At 34.5% G+C, this 24624-nt stretch overlaps 1 protein-coding gene across 1 annotated transcript; it reads left to right on the forward strand.

The window, feature by feature from the left end:
• Positions 1-475: 475 nt before the first annotated feature.
• mmut (methylmalonyl CoA mutase) lies at positions 476-22691 on the forward strand. The gene is made up of 13 exons (XM_059512194.1): positions 476-601; positions 1234-1682; positions 4451-4818; positions 5081-5238; positions 6661-6832; positions 7087-7335; positions 8391-8502; positions 13217-13332; positions 16691-16806; positions 17357-17488; positions 18608-18755; positions 19246-19413; positions 22321-22691. Exons 2-13 carry the CDS (start codon positions 1277-1279, stop codon positions 22447-22449), a joined length of 2274 nt encoding a protein of 757 aa, XP_059368177.1. The 5' UTR covers positions 476-601; positions 1234-1276; the 3' UTR covers positions 22450-22691.
• Positions 22692-24624: the final 1933 nt, after the last annotated feature.

Here is a 24624-nt window from a genome sequence, read left to right on the forward strand (position 1 = left end):
ATGAATATACATTTGTATAAAGGCTTTATTTAAGACTGCATGTTTTGAAAATTATTTCTTATTACAGTTTTTTGTATGAAATTATAAAAGATAGAAAGTCAGATGCTAGATAGATAGATGGATAGAAACAGATGATAGATAGATAGATAGATAGATAGATAGATAGATACAGTCAGATGATAGATAGATAGATAGATAGATAGATAGATAGATAGATAGATAGATAGATAGAAGCGTTGCCTCAAACAAAAACAGTGAAACCCCTGAAAATAGTAATCAGTGCTGTATCGCTATAATATACTATATTATATATATTATATTATATCATACTAACTATACTATATCACTGTAACTATAAATGTTATTTTATGTCGGCGCTTAGCCACAAATAATATCCAAATATTTCAAAAACATTAATAGGAACCTTTGATTCAAAGCCTCTTCACCCTCCGTGCTGAAATAAACTACACATCCGGGTCAGAGCTGCAGGTCGCTTGATGCTGATTGGCTGTTCTTGGTTTGTTGTTAACTGTGATTGGCTGGAGCGCAACACGTCTATCAGCGTGTGTCGTCGGTGTCTGGTAAATAGAAAGAACGCAAGGTCAGAAATTGATATTGTTTTTAAACGTTTTATTTTAAGACATTATGATGTTACCGTTTGTATGTGGGTGTTATTTTGACGTACATTGTCCTAGATTATCAATCGTTATTAGTACGCGAAGGCTTTAAGCTGTATAATCTAAATGGGTCTGTAAATTAGCAAACGGACAAAAAGTATAAACGTCGGAGATGCGTAGGGTTTTTAAATGCGACATGCTTTGATTAATGGTAATAAATGTCATGTAATATTTTAATAAAATAGGCGCTGTTTGATGACATGTTTGCTATCCTGTCAAGTCACGTCTGAAGTCTTTATAAGATGTGTTTAGCCATAACAATCCTAGTCATAAAAACATTGTGTGGGTGACATTCAGCATTCAGAATTAACGATACACTACAGGTCAAAAGTTTGGAGTCATTAAAATATTGTGCAATATTACACAATACTTACACAGAATTTGTAAATAAAAATCTATTTTAAGATGTTTTAAAATGTAATTTATAAATCTAAAAATTTTACATTTTATAAAATTTAGAAATCATTTTAATATGCTCAAGAAACTGTTCTTATTTCATCTCTCATTTCCTATTACTATGTATCTGTTTAAACATTTTTCTGTTTCTTTTTATTAGATATCCATGAGTAACTAAACTCGCTTTACCTAATGCATACAACATGTTGACTACAAGGAAGGCATGCGTGTCTTTGACAGCCAGACGACTTCTGGGGGCATCTGTATCTTCGACCCTTGACCCCCAGCGTCACCCCAGAGCATTCCGTGCCGCCGTCCCACTCAGAGATGAAGTGAAGCTCCATGAGGACTGGGCTGCCCTGGCCAAGAAGCAGCTGAACGGGAAAAACCCTGAGGATCTGATCTGGAGGACCCCAGAAGGCATCTCTATTAAACCTGTATACACTCAGACAGACACTGCTGTGGTCCAAGATGAGCTGCCAGGAGTCTTCCCATTCACACGAGGGCCTTACCCCACTATGTACACCTACAGACCCTGGACCATCAGGCAATATGCTGGATTCAGCACTGTAGAGGAAAGCAACAAGTTTTACAGGGATAATATTAAAGGTATGATGTCACAGCATTAAAACTACTGAGTGAAATTATATATTGAGTTATAAAGTAATGCTGTTATAAAAAAAATAAATAAAAAAAAATCAACAATCAAAATAAAACATTGCATATAATATATATATAAATATATATAAATATATAAATCTCTGGATAATATAACTGAAAAGTTATATTTTATATAGTAAATGAACATATTGATAGATAATATAAAACAAAACATTATGATTTTTATATTTGTTATATTCATATACATATATTTCTATAATGTAACGTATATTTTATAAAATAAATACTTTTAAAAAGATTAAGACTAGATGTTTTCCAATAATTTATATTAATAGATAATATAAATCAAAATAAAACACTAAAAATATATATTTTATATTATATAAAATGATATTGATAAATAATATATATTATTTTTTTTTACATAATTATTTATAGAAATATATTTATATAGTTCAAAAGTCTTTTAAGATTATAACTTAAGGAATGTTTTTAATATTCTAATGTAGTGTTGCACGGTGCACCGATATTTCAAAAGTACGATGTTTTCTTGCATAATTAACATTTTAATTGTTTGGTCAGACAGTTCATATATAATATTTACATTAATTGGGGATTAAACGTGGAGTTATGTTCTGTATGCTAAATATGAAAACGAGCGTATCTCCACAGTACCTATAACTGCGCTTTGTATCTGCTGATTGCTGATCGAGATTTACATGCTTGGCTCACTGACCCTTCATAAACGAGATGTATCAGTTCATTCAACTCATTCAGAAGAATGAGAAGATCTCTTGATCTCGTTCAGTGAAGGGCGGATTCATTCACTACATTCAACAAATCACATGCTCCGGACCGTCACATCTTGAGTAACTCTTTGACAGGATGAAACAGTTCACAGAGCTGTTCACGAGCTGCGCATTAGTGATGGGTCGTTCGCGAATGAGCCGACTCTAAGAGCCGGCTCTTGTAGGTGAACGATGAGAGTAAGGCAGCTTGCATTTCTGAATGCAAATCTCTCATAAAATAAAAATATGATCAGCATTGTGTGTGTGTTTGTTCATGCTAGTTATACAAAACATAACTAGTGAGATAGTTCATGCTGGTTATATAACATGTCAAAAAAGAGGGACCAGTTTAAACCTTTCAGTTATTTATTTTTCTTTAATATGGGTTCTATTATGTTGTTCAGATTCAGATTGTATTTGTTTTGTAACGTTGTTGTTTCTATACATTCAAAAATTGTAATTATGTTTAATAGTATTCTTTTTTCATAACAAATCAATGCATTTGTAAAGAAATTGTGAGTATGATTCCATTTAATAATTTAATTAGAATTTTTTTCACACCTATCATAGTCAAAACATTATTGTTTTTTAAAGAACCGTTTGTGAGCCAAAAGAGCCGGCTCTTTTCAGTGAACTGAGTCAAACGAGCCGGCTCACGAAAAAAGCCGAAATGCCCATCGCTACTGCGCATGCGCTGCTAATAGCGCCGAGCTCGCGCTTCTCCGCTCGCGCGCTGCTGTGGAGGGAGGAACTTCAGTGAACGAGAAATATGAGTCAGTGGATTACCTGAACGAGAACGATTCGTTCACCTAAAAGATAAGTTCCCGGATGAACCATCACTAGTGCAATTTCATATAGCCTATATTAAATATTTAGAATATATATTTTCATATTTTATTAGGTCCTTTGATAAGGTTACAATACGAAGGTATAAGTAGCAACGTATCTTCCGTAATGTCCCCGATGCGCGGGTCGGGGTGGGTAAAGAAATGTTACTTTATTTACGGGCTGGGTCGGGCCAAATAATTCCATAAAAGCGGGACCCGCGGGTTGGAAAAAACCCCGACCCACGCATCACTAGGCTGTATGTGCGAGCACAAGTGATACTGTTTGGCCACCGGTCCACGACTGGTAGAAAAAGATGACGCTCATTAAAGCTCACTTGCTGAGTTTTCTCATCTGAAAGAAAAGGTTACACAACTGACAGAATAAGTTACAATATCTGAGATACTGCTGCTAAATTTTATTTGCTTTTTTTTTTTTTTTTACTTGAATGCCATTGCTTAAATTGATATTATTTATTTTTTGACATTTAATCTTCTGAGTTCAGAAACATTGTTTAATATAATCGCTGCTCATATTTTTATTCAAAGTTCAGAATCAAGATAAATTTATTACTCTTATGTTTCTTATAACTGAGATAATGCTGCTAAATTTATTTACCTTGAATGTCATTGCTCTAGTTTATTTTTTATATTTTGATATTTCATAATTTGTTCAAATGTTTAATATATCTGCTGTTCATATATTAATTTATTAGTGTGTTATATGATTAGAATTTTGTCCCGGTTTTAAAATAAAGCACAGCAATGATATTTGAGAGTGTATTTTCCCTTTTCAGGAAAAATATCGAAAAAGTATTGTGACAACACTATTCTAATGACCTCTCTTAATAGATAATATAAAACAAAACCCTTACTAAAAAGTATATTTTATATAAATAAATAAATTATATATTTATGTATATATTATATTTATATACAATTTATAAAAAATTATAATATTAAAATTAAAACTTTTTATTGTACAAATATTGTTTATTTGTATGCCATGTGACCATGAATGTGCTGTTGAATTATTATACATTATTATCTTAAGATCTCAGAGGAACTGCTGATAAATATTTAGGGTCTAGGTTTAGCTCACAAAAATGTTTGGGAATCTTAACAAACTGTTTGTTCTTTGCAGCGGGCCAGCAGGGCCTTTCTGTAGCATTTGACCTTCCGACACACAGAGGTTATGACTCTGACAATCCCAGAGTTCATGGGGATGTGGGAATGGCAGGTGTAGCTATTGACACCGTGGAAGACACCAAACTGCTGTTCGACGGCATCCCGCTGGAGAAGATGTCGGTATCCATGACAATGAACGGAGCCGTCATTCCCATTCTAGCCATGTTCATCGTGACCGGAGAAGAGCAAGGTGTGCCCAAGGAGAAGCTGACCGGCACCATCCAGAACGACATCCTCAAAGAGTTCATGGTGCGAAACACCTACATCTTCCCTCCAGAGCCATCAATGCACGCCATCGCTGATATCTTCGCCTACACCTCAAAGGTACGGCTTGAGTGATGGGACTTTTAGATCTTTTTTTTTTTTTTACATAGTCCGCTGTCAGATTTTAAAGTGCCCAGAGCATTTATTTATTAAATCTCTCATATTTATTTTACATTTTTCTTCTTCTTCCAGTGACTTATAATGATAGAGTATTCAGCATCCCAGCATGTGTGCTTTTTACAGCCTTGTAGTTTTGACCATCTTTATAAAGTCAATATATCTGACCTCCATACTCTAAAACATTGGATTTTCTTTCTTACAGAATATGCCCAAGTTTAATTCTATTTCCATCAGTGGATATCACATTCAGGAAGCTGGAGCTGATGCCATCCTGGAGTTGGCTTACACTATTGCCAACGGTCTGGAGTACTGCAGAACTGGACTGAAGGCTGGACTCACCATCGACAAGTTCGCTCCCAGGTTAGCTTGGAAAGTTCCATATTCTTTTACTTTGTCTCTTTTTAAAAATAATGGATTTACATTTCTTACAAAGCATGTACATTTAAGACATTACACTTTGTTTTATATCACTTTTGCGTCAATTTACAAAAAAAGAAAAAACTAGTTAACGCTAATGCGAGGGTGTTTCTAAAGCAACGTCTATGGGAGGGATGGTCAATTTAACATTATTCTCTCTTCTGACTGATGTTATCAGTCGCTCTCTATTTATTTTCGTTCTTTTGAAAGTCGTGAAAATGCTATCGTGGAATTTTACTTTTGCTTTTTGAACAAATGGAAATGCAAAAAATATATTTGTTGTACTTTCCCATTCACTGCTCTCGAAGTTTACCCAACTATGATGACTTCTACTTTTGAGAAACATGGAAATATGAAAAAGGTCTATAATAATAATAATAATAATAATGATTAATTCATGATTTATAATTAATAAAAATGTTAATTACTGGATTTTTGATAATTAATGGAATGTATTTAAAATGTAATAGTCTTAAATGTGATATTATTATTATTATTATTAATAATAAAAATGTATTAATAATAAATACATTTTAAATTATATATTACAAGATTCATGAGTAATAATTATCAAACTGATTATAAAATAATGAATACTACTATAACTACTAGTAATAGAAGTGCATTTTAATAATTCATCAATTTTATTTTTTTATTGATACGATTATATTCAATTGTATTGATTGTATAAAAGTTAATCATTATTATTGCTATTACTAATACTAAATGTGAGTACATTGTCTAATGAATTCAATTACTATAATTACTATACTATACTTTATTTAATCCATATTAGTTAATACATTACAAAGATGTTGATTATAATTAGGGGTGCACGATAAATATCGGCCGATAATTAATGCGCATCTCGTCAGTAAAGCCTATAATTCCATGCTGATAATGAATGTGAATTTGCGCAGCTTCTCAGGTAACACCGGCTCTGTGTAGTAACAGCTGCTCTATGTGAAATCACGCATATGATGGAATTTACCACTGATTAGAGAACTGGCTTTACTGACGAGATGCACATTAATTATCGGCCGATGTTTATCGTGCACCCCTAATTATAATTATATGGTAATCTAGCAGAACATACTACAAATTAATCATTATAATAATATTGATAAATTATTATTGCACTTCTACTACTAATAGAAATACATATAAAATTGTATTGTTACTACTTTTACATGTACATATTCTTTCTAATTAATTAAGCTACTATAATTATAATTAATAATGCATTATAAAAATAATAATAATTCTAATTACAACACAGCTGATGTATTAGTTTTCTGAAGGTTTCATATACAGTATAAATGAATGTGATTTTTTTTAATTTTTTTATATGCATGATCTTTTTAGATTGTCATTCTTCTGGGGGATCGGCATGAACTTTTATATGGAAATAGCGAAGCTGAGGGCAGCGCGGCGATTGTGGGCGACACTTATCAAAGAGAAGTTCCAACCCAAGAACTCTAAATCCCTCCTGCTGAGAACTCACTGTCAGACATCAGGATGGTCCCTCACTGAGCAGGTACTGTCACTGATCTCAACTCAAACTGTTCATGCCTGCTTTTTGTCATATTAAACAAGCAGTGGTGCAGTTAAGTGTAAATGTGTTAAATCACATTTTTGAAATGCAATACATGACATGTTATGCGTTTCTTAAGTTTCTGTGATGATATGCTGGGTAGCTGAAAGGTGAAATATAATTTCCAAAGTGCTGCTGTATTTTGAACTAATTATGTTCTGACGGGTCTGGTTGAATCTACCTCATTTGCTCTTCAGGACCCTTACAACAATGTGATCCGTACCGTGATCGAGGCCATGGCTGCAGTGTTTGGAGGCACACAGTCTCTGCACACGAACTCTTTTGACGAGGCTCTGGGTCTGCCCACCGTCAAGAGCGCCCGCATCGCCCGCAATACACAGATCATCATCCAGGAGGAGTCGGGCATCCCGAAGGTGGCTGACCCCTGGGGTGGGTCCTACATGATGGAGGCCCTCACCAATGACGTGTACAACTCAGCGCACAAGGTTCGTACTATAGAGAACCGCTCATTAAAATAATTCTATTATCTTTCTATTATTAAACTTTCTCTAATCTGCCCATAATTATGTGGTTTGCATCATAAAACGTGGTGACAACTGTATTTAATTATAATCTGTGGTAATAGATTTTTACCCTCATATGCTTATTGCATAAAAAAATTAAATAATAATAAATAAAAAAAACTGACTTTATATCTAGATCTGTAAATAAACTTGATAAACACATTAAATGATTAATGACAAGATACACTGTAGAAATTTTGGCTGACACGAATTTTGATGTTATGGTTTGTAATTGATATGATCTAGCCAGTATTAAAAGTCTGAACTGTTATAATAATAATATTACTACTGTTATTAATAATAAAGATAATAATAATAATAATAATAATAAAAAAGAACATAAACATAATTAAAATAAATAATAAATATGGTGGCTGGCTAATATGGTCAATATAAACTATTATCATCAATGATAATAAAAATATCTTTATTGCATTATTATTATACATGCATGTTAGATACTTCACAGTACATAAATGTTAAATAATAATAATAATAAAATAATTGATACATTTAGTTATAATAATGATAGAAGTATATATTAGTAAGAAATACATTTTATTGTATTATTCATACAGTTTTAATTTAAGCTGCAGAGATTTAAGCTTTACACCTGAAATTGAATTAGTTTCATAATTTAGTGAAAATTGTAACATTTGTTATTTTTCCGTTTAGGCTTTGAAACTATTGTATTATAAGTGGTATATAAATAAATATTATTACTATTATTAATACTGGATAAATTCAAATAATCAAATAATTAGAATTTGTTGAAATTCATACTAATTTAGAATTTATTATTATTATTATTATCATCATAAAATAACAGCAATTTCTGGATTTAAAAAACTAAGCAGTTACTTAAAGTAAGCCTTGATATTCCTACTCTGAAGCACTCTGATTTGTTACTTAGGCAGCAATATCTGTGATATTTGTGTGTGTTAACAGGAGTTATGTTCTCTTTGTGTCTCATTTAGTTCATCACTGAGATTGAGGACATGGGTGGTATGGCTCGTGCTGTAGCTGAGGGCATTCCCAAACTGCGCATCGAGGAATGTGCTGCCCGCAGACAAGCACGCATTGATTCAGGTATCAAAGCAAAACACTCATATACACGTGACTGAATCCAGAATTACAGCCCAGGACACAAGACTAATGTCCCATTTAACTGAAGTGCTACTTCAGAAGCCTCCATGACTAAAGGCCTGTCCACACTGAGCTTGAAAAAGCAAGACGAATATTTGAAGGCAATATTGCAAAAAGTCGCTGTTTCGAAAACAAACACAGAAAAAGAGTATCCCGGATAAGAGAAGAAAGTGGATGCTGAGTTCTCGTTATCGTTGGTATTTGAGAACAAATTTATTCTCACGTGTTCTTTATACAGAATAACATTTCTATTAATTGTCCACTGAATTATGTGATCTGTAGAGCACCGTCCGTTTTCTTCAATGTGTGTGAGTGTTATGAGTGTGTTCACTTTTTTTCTACACATAAAATATGAAAGCAAATAGACATATGGTTATGACGATATATTTTCTGTATGTAAATATAAAGGATGTTTATGACAAATATTAGCATTGTAGCTTTATTAAACATACAAAGAGTGCATGTGTCTGCTTATCAATCAAAATCAACTATATATCACAATTGGAAGTTATTATAAGCACTCGATGATGGTTTAAAGTGGGTAAGCAAATACATTACTAATTACATACATTTTCAAGTGTAGCTTGATGCTAATATTACTTGTAATTATATTGTAGGATGTACCGTATTTTTCGGACTATAAGTCGCACCTGAGTATAAGTCGCATCAGTCCAAAAATACATCATGACGAGGAAAGAAACATATATAAGTCGCACTGGACTATAAGTCGCATTTATTTAAAACCGTCTCCATTACCGTCTCCAGCTGCGAGAGGGCGCTCTATGTCTTCAGTGTAGACTACAGGAGCAGTGATCAGTATAGAGTGCCCTCTTGCGGCTGGAGACGGTAATGTTTTCTATTGGTTCATTTCTCTCGGTTCATGTCAAATTAATTTTGATGATTAAGTCGCACCTAACTATAAGGCCTAGTCCACACGGACACGGGTATTTTTATAACCGGAGTTTTTCCTCCTGCGTTTAAAAAAAAATCCCGTCCACATGAAAACGAAAAAACATGCTATCAAGTGCTGTCAAGAGCATGCCACACCAGCAGGCGGCGATATAACCCAAATTGTAAAGTCACCTTGGCCAATCAGAAGCAGTCAGCGGTGCACAGTCTGACGTCAAACACAGCGGATAACGGTGCACACTCTGACGTCGCAAGGCAAAAACCCCGGTTATACTGTCCACACGACAACACTGCAACCGGCGTTTCTGAAAATGCTCACCCTGGACGTACTTTTCAAAAATGTTCGGTTTCGGTGCCCTGAAACTGCGTTTTCGTGTGGACGAAAGGCCGAACCGCGTAAAAAAAGTCACGGTTATAAAAATACCCGTGTCCGTGTGGACAGGGCCTAAGTCGCAGGACCAGCCAAACTATGAAAAAAGTGCGACTTATAGTCCGGAAAATATGGTAGTTTAGTTTGTTTCTGGTGTAGAACCTTGTTTATCTTAATTCAATGTTCGCATGCGATTCATTTTACTTTTTTGTATCGTGCTCAGTGTGGAAAGGCCTTAATGGAAGAGTTTCAATTAGCCATATGCATTAAAAACGTCTCGGGTTACTATCTTAACCTCGGTTCCCTGAGAGACAGGAACAAGACATGGCGTCAGAAGCTGACGCTTTGGGGACTGCCTTCCTTCCTAAACCTACCTGAAATCTTATTGCACAACCCAGTGAAGCTGCAACTCTCACTGGCCAATGCCAGCCAGTACAGCGGTTAATGTGCCGTCTTGGTGGTATAAGCTAAGAATCTTCTGACTGAACCAACAGCGCAGCTGACTTGAGCAATGAACACTGCAGCTTTTGCCATGTCTCGTTCCCGTCTCTCAGGGAACCAAGGCTACGACAGTAACCAGAGATGTTCCCTCTCAAGGACGGTTCACTCGACATGGCGTCAGAAGCTGACGCTTTTTGGACTGTATAGAACAACGCAGTTGTAACAGCGAAGAAAAAAGCTCCGCATTATGGCACATTCTGAGGACTTTGGAGCATGTCCGCTTTTTGTGCTGAAACCACGCCTATTTGCGGGAAAGCTGCTTAACTGTCAAATACCGCTACAGCCTGAATGCATGCTCCTAGTGTGTTACTAACGGTACTGACAACTCGCAATTGAGCGAATGTGCTCTAGTTATAGTCTTAGGGGAGGGGCCATGGCTCAGGGGCTGCAGTGTGTCATCGAACCCCCTTTTTAGCCCCGCCAAAAAAATCCTGAACGCAGAATTGGTGAAAAACTGTTTAACAGTCTAACTCCACTATTCAGTACTGCATAGTTCACAGTCTTTGTAATGTGTTTCAGCAATACATATATATGCATTCAGAAACAATTCTCAGAATTGACTTTATAGGGACTTTAAGAAAATGAACCATACAGTAGAAGTGTAGATTACCATTATAATTTTATACATTGTATTGCATTGTATAATACATTGTATTCAAAATATGTAATATTTTACGATATTCTCTATTGTGTAGTCAAACAATCCAAAGAAAACCGCTTTTAAACCGCTGCTGTTATGTTGTTGGTTTCACATAATCAAAATTGTGTAATTATTGTCTGATGAATATGCAATAACATAAAAAGCTCTTTTTATGAATTATGAGTATGTTCGCTGTCATAGCTATAAATAGACTTTAAATTACATGAAACTGTGGTCAAAAGACTATCATAAATGTGAAAATGTTGTAGTAGTTGGATGGGGAGGGGGATTATGACATTCCATGAATGTCATAATCAAACCTACAACCTAGGTACACAGATGTGCGTGATGCTCTGATCATCACACATTGTTCGGCATGCCCGCCAGCACTGCAGCTGCAGGGATATAACATTAATTTTAATTGATTTTGCTGTCTGTGTAGTCTAAAGGTTTTTAAGTCCGAGATCTCAGATATTGACACGCTGTTTTCAGAACTCATTCCTCTTTATTGCTTTTAATGATTGATAAACACAGTTCCACTAGAGGGCAGTGTTTTAGCATGCACCCTCATGTAACAATCATCATTAAAATAATCATGCCAACACTTTTGTGTTAAATTGAAACACAAGATTTTTTTTTTTCACATGCAATCCTGAGGCCTAAAGTATGATGTCTCTAATTGAGTGTTTCTTCACATCCGGTAATGGTTTGCAAGTGGCTCTTTTTCCAAGGAATTATGCATAATTTAGATGTCCCACTTATGTCGCACAGCTGGATATTTTAGTGGCCGTTATGCAAATTATTTTTTTTTAGGGTGAACCACTGCATAGTTATCACTGCCACTCTAATGCTTCCGTCTGAACCTCAGGTGGACAGAAAGTCTGTAAATAAATGAAGACATTAATGAAGTGAGGAATGCATTAGCTACACTTGCTATGGACCCCACATCACCACAATATCGCACTTCACTCAAAAAGTGAGTAAATAATTAAATAATAAAAAGGAAGTGTGTGGTTCAAAGGATAAGGCCTCTATTTTGCATCCCCTCCTCCCCCAAAGTTTATTACTTTATATCATCAGAATAACAATTTGAGTTAAAAGTTGAATGGAAAACAAAAACTTTTCCCTGTATTGCTTAAATGACAACAGCTCTTGAGCTAACCTACCTGAAATATTTCTAATTCATTTTATGCCATGAAGATTCTTTATTGAATCCTTAAACTTTATTTACAGGTTTAAATTGGATTTTAAAATCCAAGATGTTCAGTGCGGTCCTGAAACTCTAAACTGGCAGTTTTCCAGCATTTATATATGACCTTCAAAATGGTCCTCTCAGGCTGTGGTTTTCAGCGAATTTCACAGTCTCGCTGAAGTTGCCCAGTAGATGCAATGAACATCATTTCAAACAGAAACTCAGCCATATTGGTTTCACAGCAGATGTTTGAAGCTCCCCACGTTCATTCTGACACTAGAAGCTGAGGGTTTTAATCTCGAGGGTCCCTCTTATCTTGTGTGCATGGGTACGTTTCAGGAGAGTAGTAAAATATGCATGAGCAGACCAGCCTGTCAATTATCTTCTGTCATTTACTTCACTTATTTTCAGGAGAAAAAAAGAGAAATAATTCCTTTAAAAAAAAATCTTACTGACCCTAGTTTCAAACCCAGAATGGTACTGTATATCTGTAAAAAAAAAAAATGTCTGTCATATATTAGGAGCAGGGTTATGATACATAGAATCTTTTCATTTAGTTCACTGCAACTTGATCAATAAAAATGTTTACAAATTATGTAGATGTTTAAAGAAAAAACACAATTTATACTTACCTTTTTTAACATAAGCCTCCTTTTCACATTCCCCTGCATAATTATATATATATATATATATATATATATATATATATATATATATATATAATTATGCAGGGGAATGTGGAATATATATATATATATATATATATATATATATATATATATATATATATATATATATATATATATATATATATTATATTTAGACTGCCATGATGTCCCTATAGATGTGCTCTCCTGATCTGTGTGTAATGAACGTGCTGTTGTATTATAGAACACTTCTTGTGAGCTTCTTTTTCTATATTTCTGGCTGATTATCTTTGCACCTAGATCTGCAAATCTGAGATGGTTTATTTTAGCTCCAGGCATCTCTAGCATCGCCACTTCATTATTTAGGGTCTTCTGCTGATGTCTCTGTCTCAAAATAGGCTCCGAGGTCATCGTTGGGGTCAACAAGTACCGCCTGGAGAAGGAAGAAAGTGTGGACGTGCTTGCCATCGACAACACAGCTGTGCGTAACAAGCAGATTGAAAAGCTGCGCAAGGTTAGTTCCCTCCGGCAATGATTCACTGCACGGATTTTGATGTCAAGTGCCTTCATCCGTGTTGATGCAATATGAAATAGTCACATATAGTCTCTTCCCTGCAGAGCTCTCTGTGAAGTTACCTAATCACAACCAAGGGCTGTAATTCAATCAAGTTCTTGAAGTGCTTCATAGAAATGACCAGAATTTATCATTTTGTTCAGAGAAACTGTCAACATTGGATTCATCATTGCAATACAGATCTGTGAACATTAAAGAACATACATGACATAGATTTGAACTTTATTTAACTCCTTATATTCAGTGATGTAGGAGCATTAAGAGAACATTAAGGTATGTATCTTTAAATAGCAATTACCATTTCTCTAAAAGCTAAGGGGCCGGCAGGTATTTTAATGTTTGTGTCACCTAACAAAATTGATTCTGCTGAAATAGACCATTGTTATTTAATGCATAAAGGCACAATCAATCAACAATTCAATATTATTTTTTCATCTTGTTGATCGTAACAGACAACAGTATGTATATGCACTACATTCCTAGTTGTCCTTTTTGTGTGAGCTATGGCATTACATATGTCATATGCAGAAATTTACACTAGTAAAAAGTAATATATTTGAAATACATTTATTTCAGGTATAGTTCAAATCTTTCTGACATACCACTCAAGACTTCTAAAAATGATGAATTATTTGGAGAACTACTTGTGCACAATGCACATTTATTAATATTAAGCTTAAAATGGGTTTAATGTCACTATCGATGAGGATTTTACGATCTTAGAATAATATTGGTATTTAAATGCAAAATATTTAAAGTGTACCTGAAGTAAACTTCCAATAGTTCAACTTCAGCACAATCAAATGTACTTAAGTATATCTTTAGTAGGACTTCAGAGATGCTTCCTCACTATTAAAGAGCATTAGGTACAAAATTAGTCATTCCAATTTAGCAGACCAAGTATAGAAGTTTAATAAACCTATTCTAAAAGCACAATTGCAGGGTACTTGTATTAAGTAGCCTACATAAATATGTACAGTTATTTGAAGTATACTTAGCATAAAATAAAATAAACTTCTTTCAAATAAATCTTAGTATATTTATTTTTCATTATGGTATGTAAGCCAAGGTTTAGAATAAAATACTTTAACAGTAGCTTATTATTTTGTGTTAACTATTATGTAGCATAGTGTGAATGTACAGGGTAACATTTTATGTCACACCTTTACATGATGAGCTTCTTTATCTTATTTTCATAAAATAAAGTCCTACAGTATTTAACTTTTTTAACCTTTCTTAAATGTTGATTCTGAAAGAAAATGAGCCCGATGTCTACAGTACAATAACAAACAAAATTTTCACACATCTGATTGACAGATAAACCTTGCACTTTTATTTTAATGTTTTTTGTTAATGCTGTGGTAACAGTTTCCTTAATACTTTCAGTTAAATGACATTAAGTTAAAAGTCATTTATCATTCAGTGGAACTGTGCGTATGCTTGTTTTTGCTCCGTCCATGCAATAAATGCGTAGCCTTCAACTGCTCGGGTAATGTCAATGGTATGACCGAGAGCCACTGAAAAACTACAGAAAGAAAAGAAAAAACTGCAGTCCTGTGACAGGCGGTGAATATTGTGGAGCACGTGAAGCAGAGATGTGAGGGCACGAACTACACTGCTTAAAGCATAATTGTTGAGAATGTGTAGTATTACTAGTTTACTAGCCATAAAAAAGCTAAAATTGTAATCATTCAAAAATGTGTAAGTGTTCAGTAATTTAATGTATTTAAAAATACAGTTATTTATATTTTAATATTACATCATGCATATTATTTTAGAAACTGATCTAAATAACATACAGTACAGACCAAAAGTTTGGAAACATTACTATTTTTTATGTTTTTGAAAGAAGTTTCTTCTGCTCATCAAGCCTGCATTTATTTGATCAAAAATACAGAAAAAAATGTAATATTATGATATATTATTACAATTTAAAATAATTGTTTTTAAATGTATTTTACTTTAAATTATCATTTATTTCTGTGATGCAAAGCTGAATTTTTAGGATCATTATCACATGATCCTCTAGAAATCATTCTAATATGATGATTCATTATCAAAGTTGGAAACAGTTCTGCTGTTTAATATTTTTTCAGAATGTGATACTTTTTTAGGATACTTTGATGAATAAAAAGTAAAAAAAAGAAGCTATGTTTTTAAAATATTCATATTTTGTAATAACAATATACACTACTGGTCAGTAATTTAGGGTCAGTAATTTTTTTTCTTTCTTCTTTTTAAATAAAATCAATACTTTTATTCAGCAAGGATGTGTTAAATTGATAAAAAGTGATAGTAAAGAAAATATATTATTAGAATATATATTATTAGAATTTTTTTTTATTTTGAGTAAAATGCAGTTCTTTTTAACCTTTTATTCATCAAATATATTAGACAGCAGAACTGTTTCCAACACTCATAATAAATAAGAATATTAGAATGATTTCTAAATGATCTTGTGATAGACAGGATGTTACATGTGACACTGAAGGCTGGAGTAATGATGCTGAAAATTCAGCTTTGCATCACAGGAATAAATTATTTTTTTAAAGTATATTCAAATAGAAAACTAATTTTTTAAGTTGTAATAATATTTCACAATATTACTGTTTTTTCTGTATTTTTGATCAAATAAATGCAGGCTTGATGAGCAGAAGAAACTTCTTTCAAAAACATTGAAAATAGTAATGTTTCCAAACTTTTGGTCTGTACTGATAATATAGAATATTTTTTTTGCTGCGATTTGATGTTGTGACAATTTAGCGTAATGATTACACAAAAAATACAACGTTGCTAAATGACGTTGTGATGTCATTGTGTGATGACATCACAACGTCATTTAGCAATGTTGTGTTTTTGTGTAATCATGACGCAAAATTGTCACAACATCAAGTCACTTTTAGCAACAAATCGACCTTCTTTTAGCCACGTTCTCTGAATATTAATTGGCCACACTGGAGCGAAACGTTACAGCAGCAGATTTTCTCTTGCAACTGATTAACCATAACAATGTCCATGTATCCATCATGCCCTAAGTCACAGCGCACAGATGTCCTCCTGTGCCTCCTCAACAAAGGCAGTATTATTAGTATGACTATATAGACAAACCAAAATGTATTTTAGTTTTTGTTATATATAGTTTTATTAGTTTTTACTTATATATTTTATGTTTGTATTTACATTCTCTTACATCTCCATCTACATGGTTTCAGATGGATGTTGCCTGGTTTTTAATCCTGGTTTGGCTCATCCACGGTCAGTGTTTGCACATTGTAATGAAGCTGTGATTGCACTGCAGGTCAGAGAAAGCAGGAATGCAGAGGCGGCGAAGAGGTGCTTGGCTGCGATTGAACAGTGTGCACGTACCAGAGATGGAAACCTGCTGGAGCTCGCCGTGGAGGCTGCAAGAGCCCGGTGGGTCCGGCTTCATGAAGTCCAGATGCAGAGAACTTTAGAAAATGATTGTATCTCAACCAAAAAGCAAATGCATTTACAAAAGGTTTATTCAAATCCTGAATCTGAAATAATGGTGTCAGTTAGGGTGTCAATTATCTGTGTTGAAGAATTAGTGTGTCATTTGCTCATTAGATTATTTATTGTTTATCAATGTATTTATTAGCTTTACATCTAATAATTTGCATAATTATTAATCTGTAAAAAGAAACTCAGGTGACATTACACCACCATATTTGCAAAGATATAGTGGCAAAATAAAATCGGACTAATTTTTTTTTCTTTTGCATATAATAAACACTCCTGCTTTTGGAAGTCTGGCTGGAAGAGCTCGAGTTAGTGCCGCGTGTCTGTGTTTTGCTAAGCTTAATGCAAAGCTGGGATTTCACATTTTTTACTGAACTGCAAAAACTAACTCGACCATATAACAATACAAACAACAATACAGCAATTGTGTTATATTATATAATGTATTAATGTGTGGATTAAAGGATTCTGTTGAATTCTGTAGGTGTTCAGTGGGGGAGATCACAGATGCCATGAAATCTGTTTTTGGGGAGCACAAGGCCAGCACGCGTATGGTGAGCGGAGCATACCGCAGTGAATTCGGCGAGCATGAGGAGATAGCACTGGCGCACAACAGGTAGGAGCTTGCAGATTCCTGAAACCGAGAACCACTTTCTGGAACTCTACTCATTCTCCACATCAAGATATGCCTTTTTCATACTATATAGTATGCGAAAATCAGTATGTCAAATGAGTAGTATGTCCAAATAAGTGGACAAAAACTTGACTGTTGGAAATGTATTTTATAAAGTCAAAGTTTGTGTGTGTGTGTGTGTGTGTGTGTGTCTGTGTGCATGTATGTATATATAAAAGTCAAAGTGTGTGTGTGTGTGTGTGTATGTATGTATGTGTATATATATATATATATATATATATATATATATATATATATATATACCTGAGTATATATACCTGAGTATAAGTCGCATCAGTCTAAAAATACGTCATGATGAGGGAGAAAAACATATATAAGTCGCACTGGACTATAAGTCGCATTTATTTAGAACCAAGAACCAAGAGAAAACATTACCGTCTACAGCCACGAGAGGGCGCTCTATGTCTTCAGTGTAGACTACAGGAGCACTGAGCAGCATAGAGCGCCCTCTCGCGGCTGTAGACGGTAATGCTTTCTCTTGGTTCATTTCTCTTGGTTCATGTCAAATTAAATTTGATAAGTCGCACCTGACTATAAGTCGCAGGACCAGCCAAACTATGAAAAAAAGTGTGACCTATATATATATTGTTCCTGTAGCTCAATTGGTAGAGCATTGCCTTATCAAGCGGTTGGGGGTTCAATTCCCCGGGAACACATGATAGGTAAAAATTTATAGCCTGAATGCAATGTTAAGTCGCTTTGGATAAAAGTGTCTGCTAAATGCATACATTTATATTTTATTTATTTTATATATATATATATATATATATATATATATTAGTGGGAAAAATATTTCTTTGATCAAATAAGTATTTTCCCGAGTATTTTCTACTTAGTTACTGAAAACGGCTTTATTTCAGTCACTGGAAAAAAAAGTAACTCTGTTAGGAAAGTATATGAAGTAACCAACCACAGTTTTGTCCTTTACAGGAATAGCTCACCCAAAAAATAACTAACCATCATATAGTTCTAAACCCATAAAAGTGTTTGAAACTTTATCAGTAATTTGTTGCCATCATGGTGTGTGTTCTTGTTTCTCAGAGTCGTACAGTTCAAAAAGCATGAAGGCAGAAATCCCCGTCTGCTTGTGGCCAAAATGGGACAGGACGGTCATGATAGAGGGGCAAAGGTCATCGCCACTGGATTTGCAGACCTTGGATTTGATGTGGACGTCGGCCCGCTTTTTCAGGTAAGAGAGATGCTGTATGCTGCATTTAAATCTTCTATTTAAAATCATTTTTCTTTGTGTATGTTGTTAAAAATATCTGCATTAGATTATTGGGTATAAAGTGAAAAAAGTGTCCCTAGGACTTTAAACATGGTGTAAGGGTTTAAATATGCTACTATAGAAAATGCTGGGGTAAGATCTTTTTTTATGTGTTTGAAAGAAGTCTCTTAGGGGCCATTCACACATCGAGTCTTTTGTGCACTCAGCTACGACCGCACCACAGAGAGATAAAAACATCTCAACTTTTCCGAATGCTACAAGCACACTCGTCACATATCATTTTAAATATCGTTCTAGTTTTAAAAGAATAGAAGAGTCCAAAAGTGCAGTATTTGCTTTAAATATATGGAATGTTATTGTGCGTTGATGTGGAGGCTGATATAGTTATGATTGTATTTATTGTTCTAGATGTAACAGGCCTTAATGCTTGTGTCTGTTTCTATGATGACAGACCCCGCTGGAGGTCGCCCAGCAGGCCGTGGATGCAGATGTACATTGTGTGGGTATCAGCACACTGGCAGCTGGACACAAGACCCTCGTGCCCGAACTCATCAAAGAGCTGCGTAGCCTCAACCGACCCGATATCATGGTGATCTGCGGAGGGGTCATACCGCCACAGGTAACACCTACCTTTTGTTCGAAATGACATCACAACAGTTCATTCTTCGATTTCTCTTGAAAAATATATTGTCTACACCGCAGATGGCCTTAAATTGTGAAGAAAATTGTTTTTATGATCCATAATGTTCAAAGGAAGCTGTTATCTTCGTTTTGACATGGACAACATTCAACTTAGATGATCTGTCCAGAACCTGATCATTATGTTTTGACAGTGATAGTAGATTAGACTCAAGTGAAATGTTACCATTCACAATGTGTAAAGAAAAGATAAGAAAGCTTTTTGTGACAAACTTTTTTTTTTTTCTTCTCTTAATCGTTAAATCTTTGAATCTCATCTCAAAAAGTCAGATTACCTTATTCTATTGATTAATAAAGCAGAGATTCATGAAAGGCCCCATATTATATTGCTTTTAGCTTGATTAAGGGTTGTTGGGAACGGCATGCAGCATAGCCTGCTTATGCCTGCAGAGCGGCATAATGATCTAAAATCAATATAATAAACACCATTCTTACCTTTGCCATATTAATATAGAATTTGATTCTTGTGAGCTCACTGATGATTAGCAATTAAGTGAATGGTGCAACAACTGCTTCATTCATATAAAATGTTATTGATGTGCACGTACAGGTTGCTATACAGTATTTTGACTATTTTATAGTAGCAAGGACGATCTAGTTGAGAACATGGTGACAGCAACACCAAGTTCATGGGTTTGATTCCTGCTGAATGCATTAACTAATGAAAAATGTAAAACTTGGATGCAAATGCTGCTGCTTAGTGTAAAAAATAAATACTCTTACGTTCAAAAGTTTGTGTCCAGTAAGATGATGACAGAAATATGTTTTTCTCCCCATGTGCTGCCTGTGACCCAGTTTCTCCCTTGCTTGATTGTGTTTATCTGGTTCAGGTGTGTCATGTTAATTGGTTTCGTTTCCCCATGTATTTAAGCCCTAGTCTGTGCAGTCTATGTTTGTCGGGTCTCAAACGCCATGTTCGTGTGTAACAGCCATTCCTAGTGAAAACTGTTTTTTCTATTTAATTTGCTTGTGGAAATCTTTGTTTTCAGGACTTTGATGCATACATTTTGAAAGAACAAAATGTATCACTTTTTTCAATTTGATGCATGCTTGCTGAATAAAATGATTAATTGCTTAAAAAAATGACTAGCCCCAAACTTTTATACAATAACCTTAATAAACCGGCTATTTTCAATATTGCCTTATAATTAATATGACCCCACCATTTGTGCTTAGATCAAATAACTAACTGAAGCCTGAGTTGAATTCAAACACGATGTAAATTTGCATGTTTTCATCTTCAACCAGAAAGCCGCTTGCTCTTTCAGCATTGCACAGATAAACAGATACATTTGCATCCAAGGGGTCGATTCATTTATGTATAAGTCAAACTCTATTCTTAGTCACAGTGGGGTGTAATTAGGACCTGTATAAGGTCAGTCTGCACATTCCTACATAATGATCTCTTAGCTAGTCAATATGAACATGGGATGGTGTGTAGCAACCTGTATGCATACACTTTGTTGCTGCTAAGGTGCACTGGTGGCTGTGTTTTGAAATGGATTCCATTTCAGCCTAGGCTTGGCTGTTTGAGCTCTGGAGGTGTCTTTAGTTCCTTAGACTTCTTGCCTGAGCGTCATTAATTGATTATTGAATGTTAACATGTAGTGAGTGTGAGTGGATGGAGCTGAAGCTGCGTTAATTGAAGCAGACACGAAAATCCTTTTAATGCACCCAATCCGTTAGTTTGTACTGGATCAGATCTGTCAGGTAGATTCCAATGGCATTTGGCATGGCAGTTAAAATATACACTGATGTGATTTGCTTTGCAAGGGAGGGTTTGAATAAGTGTTTCTCAAAAACTGAGTCATGCATGTGAATAATATAATGCAGATGATCACATAATTGTGCATAGCTATGATAGAAAATCAAACTGCACAGTACATTATATTATTATTACATTATTTTAACCCTGTTGAAAAAGAATGTTTTACTGAACTAATCTACAATATATTTTGACTAGCATAATTTCAAAATGTAATGCTTAATTTTAGTTATTTAGTTTTTAGTTATTATATATGTACATATGTTTATTAATAATAAATTGTATTATAAATTTTTAAGTGCATCCTATGTTATATTTATATAATATTTTAATATGCTTTAATACTGATATGAAAAATGTCAAACGTCGCTTGATTGCATGAGTTGTTGACGAATCATTTAACAAATCAATTAAAAATTAAATACATTTTTTGAGAAAACTAACATGTTTTTGAGCTTGCATGCATGTAAACTTGTTTGTCTGTTCCTGGCCTGGTTATACAAGATTTTATCCCCACTTTTATACCCAGCAGCTTCAAAAACACTTCAATCAGTGAGGTCATAACAGGCATGTAAATCACTCTCTGCTTCATTAGTTCATCTTTTAGCAGTCCTTAATATAGGTTTAGCTGATTTCAGTTTCTGTCTGTAGGTCAGTATAAGATGAACCAAACAGTGATCAGAGAGCCCCAAAGCTGCCCATGGAACAGAGTGATATGCATCCTTAATTGTTATATATCAGTGATCAAACATATTACTGTCTCTGGTTAGACTTGTAACGTGCTTTCTGTATTTTGGCTCAAGGGAGCGCCATTCAGAAGCCATGTTCACGGAGCTTAACCAGCGAGCCGGCGCATTTCTTTCTTTTCCATCTGCATTCTATTTAATTTCAAGACTAAGGTGTTTCTATTTATGACTATGATCGACAGTTTCAGTATGTGCTCCAAAGCACACTTATCATGTTGCAGTTTCAATACAAGTTTAATTAATTTGTTTGCTAATCATGACATGACGTAGTTTAGTACTGATGCTTTACATGATTTGATTCTCATCATCTTTTTAGGACTATGAGTTCCTGTACAAGAGTGGCGTCAGCTGTATCTTCGGCCCAGGGACCAGAATTCCTCAAGCTGCGGTGGAAGTACTTGACAGCATTGAAAAAAGCCTGGAGAAGAACCGACAGGCCATGTAACCACAAAACAATCATTATTGCATCTCTAAATGCACTTCAGCTAAAGACAGCAATTCAATAGGTTGACTGTGAAAAAGCAGAAAACGTTTGATATTCTAACAATTATCAAAGCATAGTGTAATCCGTATGAAATCGACTCTTATAAGAATTGTGTTTGATTGAAAACGTGTTGAAGCAGTCTTTGATTTTGTCTGAAATGTGTACAGTTTGACATAATGGATTAAAATCAATATGTTGATGTGCCACCAGCGCTTTTCTTGCATCATCATTTGCTATTTCAACCCATAATTTCATAGTCTTCTCATCAGAGTGAAGCTGTTTTGTGGTTTTATTCAAGAGTAGAAAACACTGTATACACTGGAACTTAACTTGGATAATATATTTTATATATACAGTGATATAAGCTTTCTGTTTTTTCTCCAAGTGTGTACTTACAGACTTATTGTACAAAGTATTGTACATGATGTCTATCTCATTGAGCAACATCTGTTTCAGCTTTCAGTAGAAATGTGGATGTTGATGTTGAGATCTATGAGTTCATATGAAACTGTAAACCCTGAAAGTGAGCGGCAACATACCTGTATGCTTCCTGTGACTGCCTTCTGGCTGATTTTATTATGTTAATGTTTTGTAATTCACTCATAAAGCTTGCTTTAAGTAACAATGCTCTTGTGAAGGAATCTCAGTTTAAGGAATTGTTCACCCAAAAATAAAAATTTTCTGGAAATGTACTAACTCTTGGGCTATCAAAGATGGTTAGGAGTTTGTTTCTTCATTGTAACAGATTTGGAGAAATTTAGCATTACAACACTTGCTCACCAATGGATCCTGAATGGGTGCCGTCAGAATGAGGGTCCAAACAGCTGATTAAAAGATCTAAATAATCCACAAGTAATCTACATGATTCACTTCACAATATGTTCATTGTTCGACTGGAGTCATGTGGATTACTTGTGATGGCACCCATTCACTGCAAGGGGATCCATTGGTGATCCAAGTAGTGAAATGCAGAATTTCTCCAAATCTGTTCTGATGAAGAAACAAACTCATCTACACCCTGTATAAGTTGAGTAAATCTTCAGCAAAGTTTTATTTTTGGGTGAACTATTTCTTTAAAAAACAAGTCGCTTTATGCTGGTAATTTCTCAGATTTCTTTTTTGAAAGGTATTTCACGCCTTGGTGTCCATCATCTTAAACGAGAGCAAATCTCAGCGGTCACTTCACATGATCCTCATGATAATGACCACCTGCCAGAGTGTTTAGACCCCATATAGCGTTTGTCACACCGTGATGCATCTCCTCAAAAAAATAAATAAATAAAAATACATGACTCTAACTAGATTTTTCCAAACAACAACCCGAGTATGACAGGAAACGTGATTTAGTCTGACATTTTGTTCACATCTCATGAGCTGTGAGCTTTGTAGAAGGCGCTATAGTCCCTCCTGCTGTGGGCCTGTTTATGTTGTTGACAGGTTTATACAACAGTTTAAGAATATTTTCATCTATTCAGTGTGTGAACGTTATATGTTGATAAAATGTTCCGACAGGCATTGGAATAACATTCAACAAATGTTTTTGTAATTCACATACATTTCTCTTTTCACTGAATTCACACACATACAAAAAAATTATACTGATTCATAATTTATAGCATATTATGTTATTTCATATTTGTAGTTTAATTTCATTTTTTAACCCCCAACATTTCAAATTTCTGTATTCATAATATTTTATGTTTAAAACATTAGTCTTAATACTTATACTTATAACATTATTTATGCAAGTGTAGCTGCAGCACTCGGAGATGCAAGGAATGCATTAAGCGTTCGATTAGTAACAGCCCTACAGTGTCTCATTATTTGAACTGCATGCATTCAATAAAAGCAAGTGCAACCATTTAAAAAAAAAAAAAAAAGGTAAAAAACTGCCCTTATAAAATTCTGTACATTTTTTTTTTTATGCCCCTGGAAATCTATTTAAGATGGCAAATGTCACCCCTTAATTGATAAGTTATTTTGCCACTACTCATAGTTTCTATCCTGGCTTTACTAAATCCTCCTTTTAATAGAAATGGCCACCCTAAGGAATCAGTAATTTTCAGGTAAATTGTGATTGTACTACATATTCTATAATGCAAAATATATAAACAGTGATAAATAAAGTCATTACTG

The sequence above is a fragment of the Carassius carassius genome, chromosome 27 (genome assembly GCF_963082965.1).
Source record: "Carassius carassius chromosome 27, fCarCar2.1, whole genome shotgun sequence".
Lineage (NCBI taxonomy): Eukaryota > Metazoa > Chordata > Actinopteri > Cypriniformes > Cyprinidae > Carassius > Carassius carassius.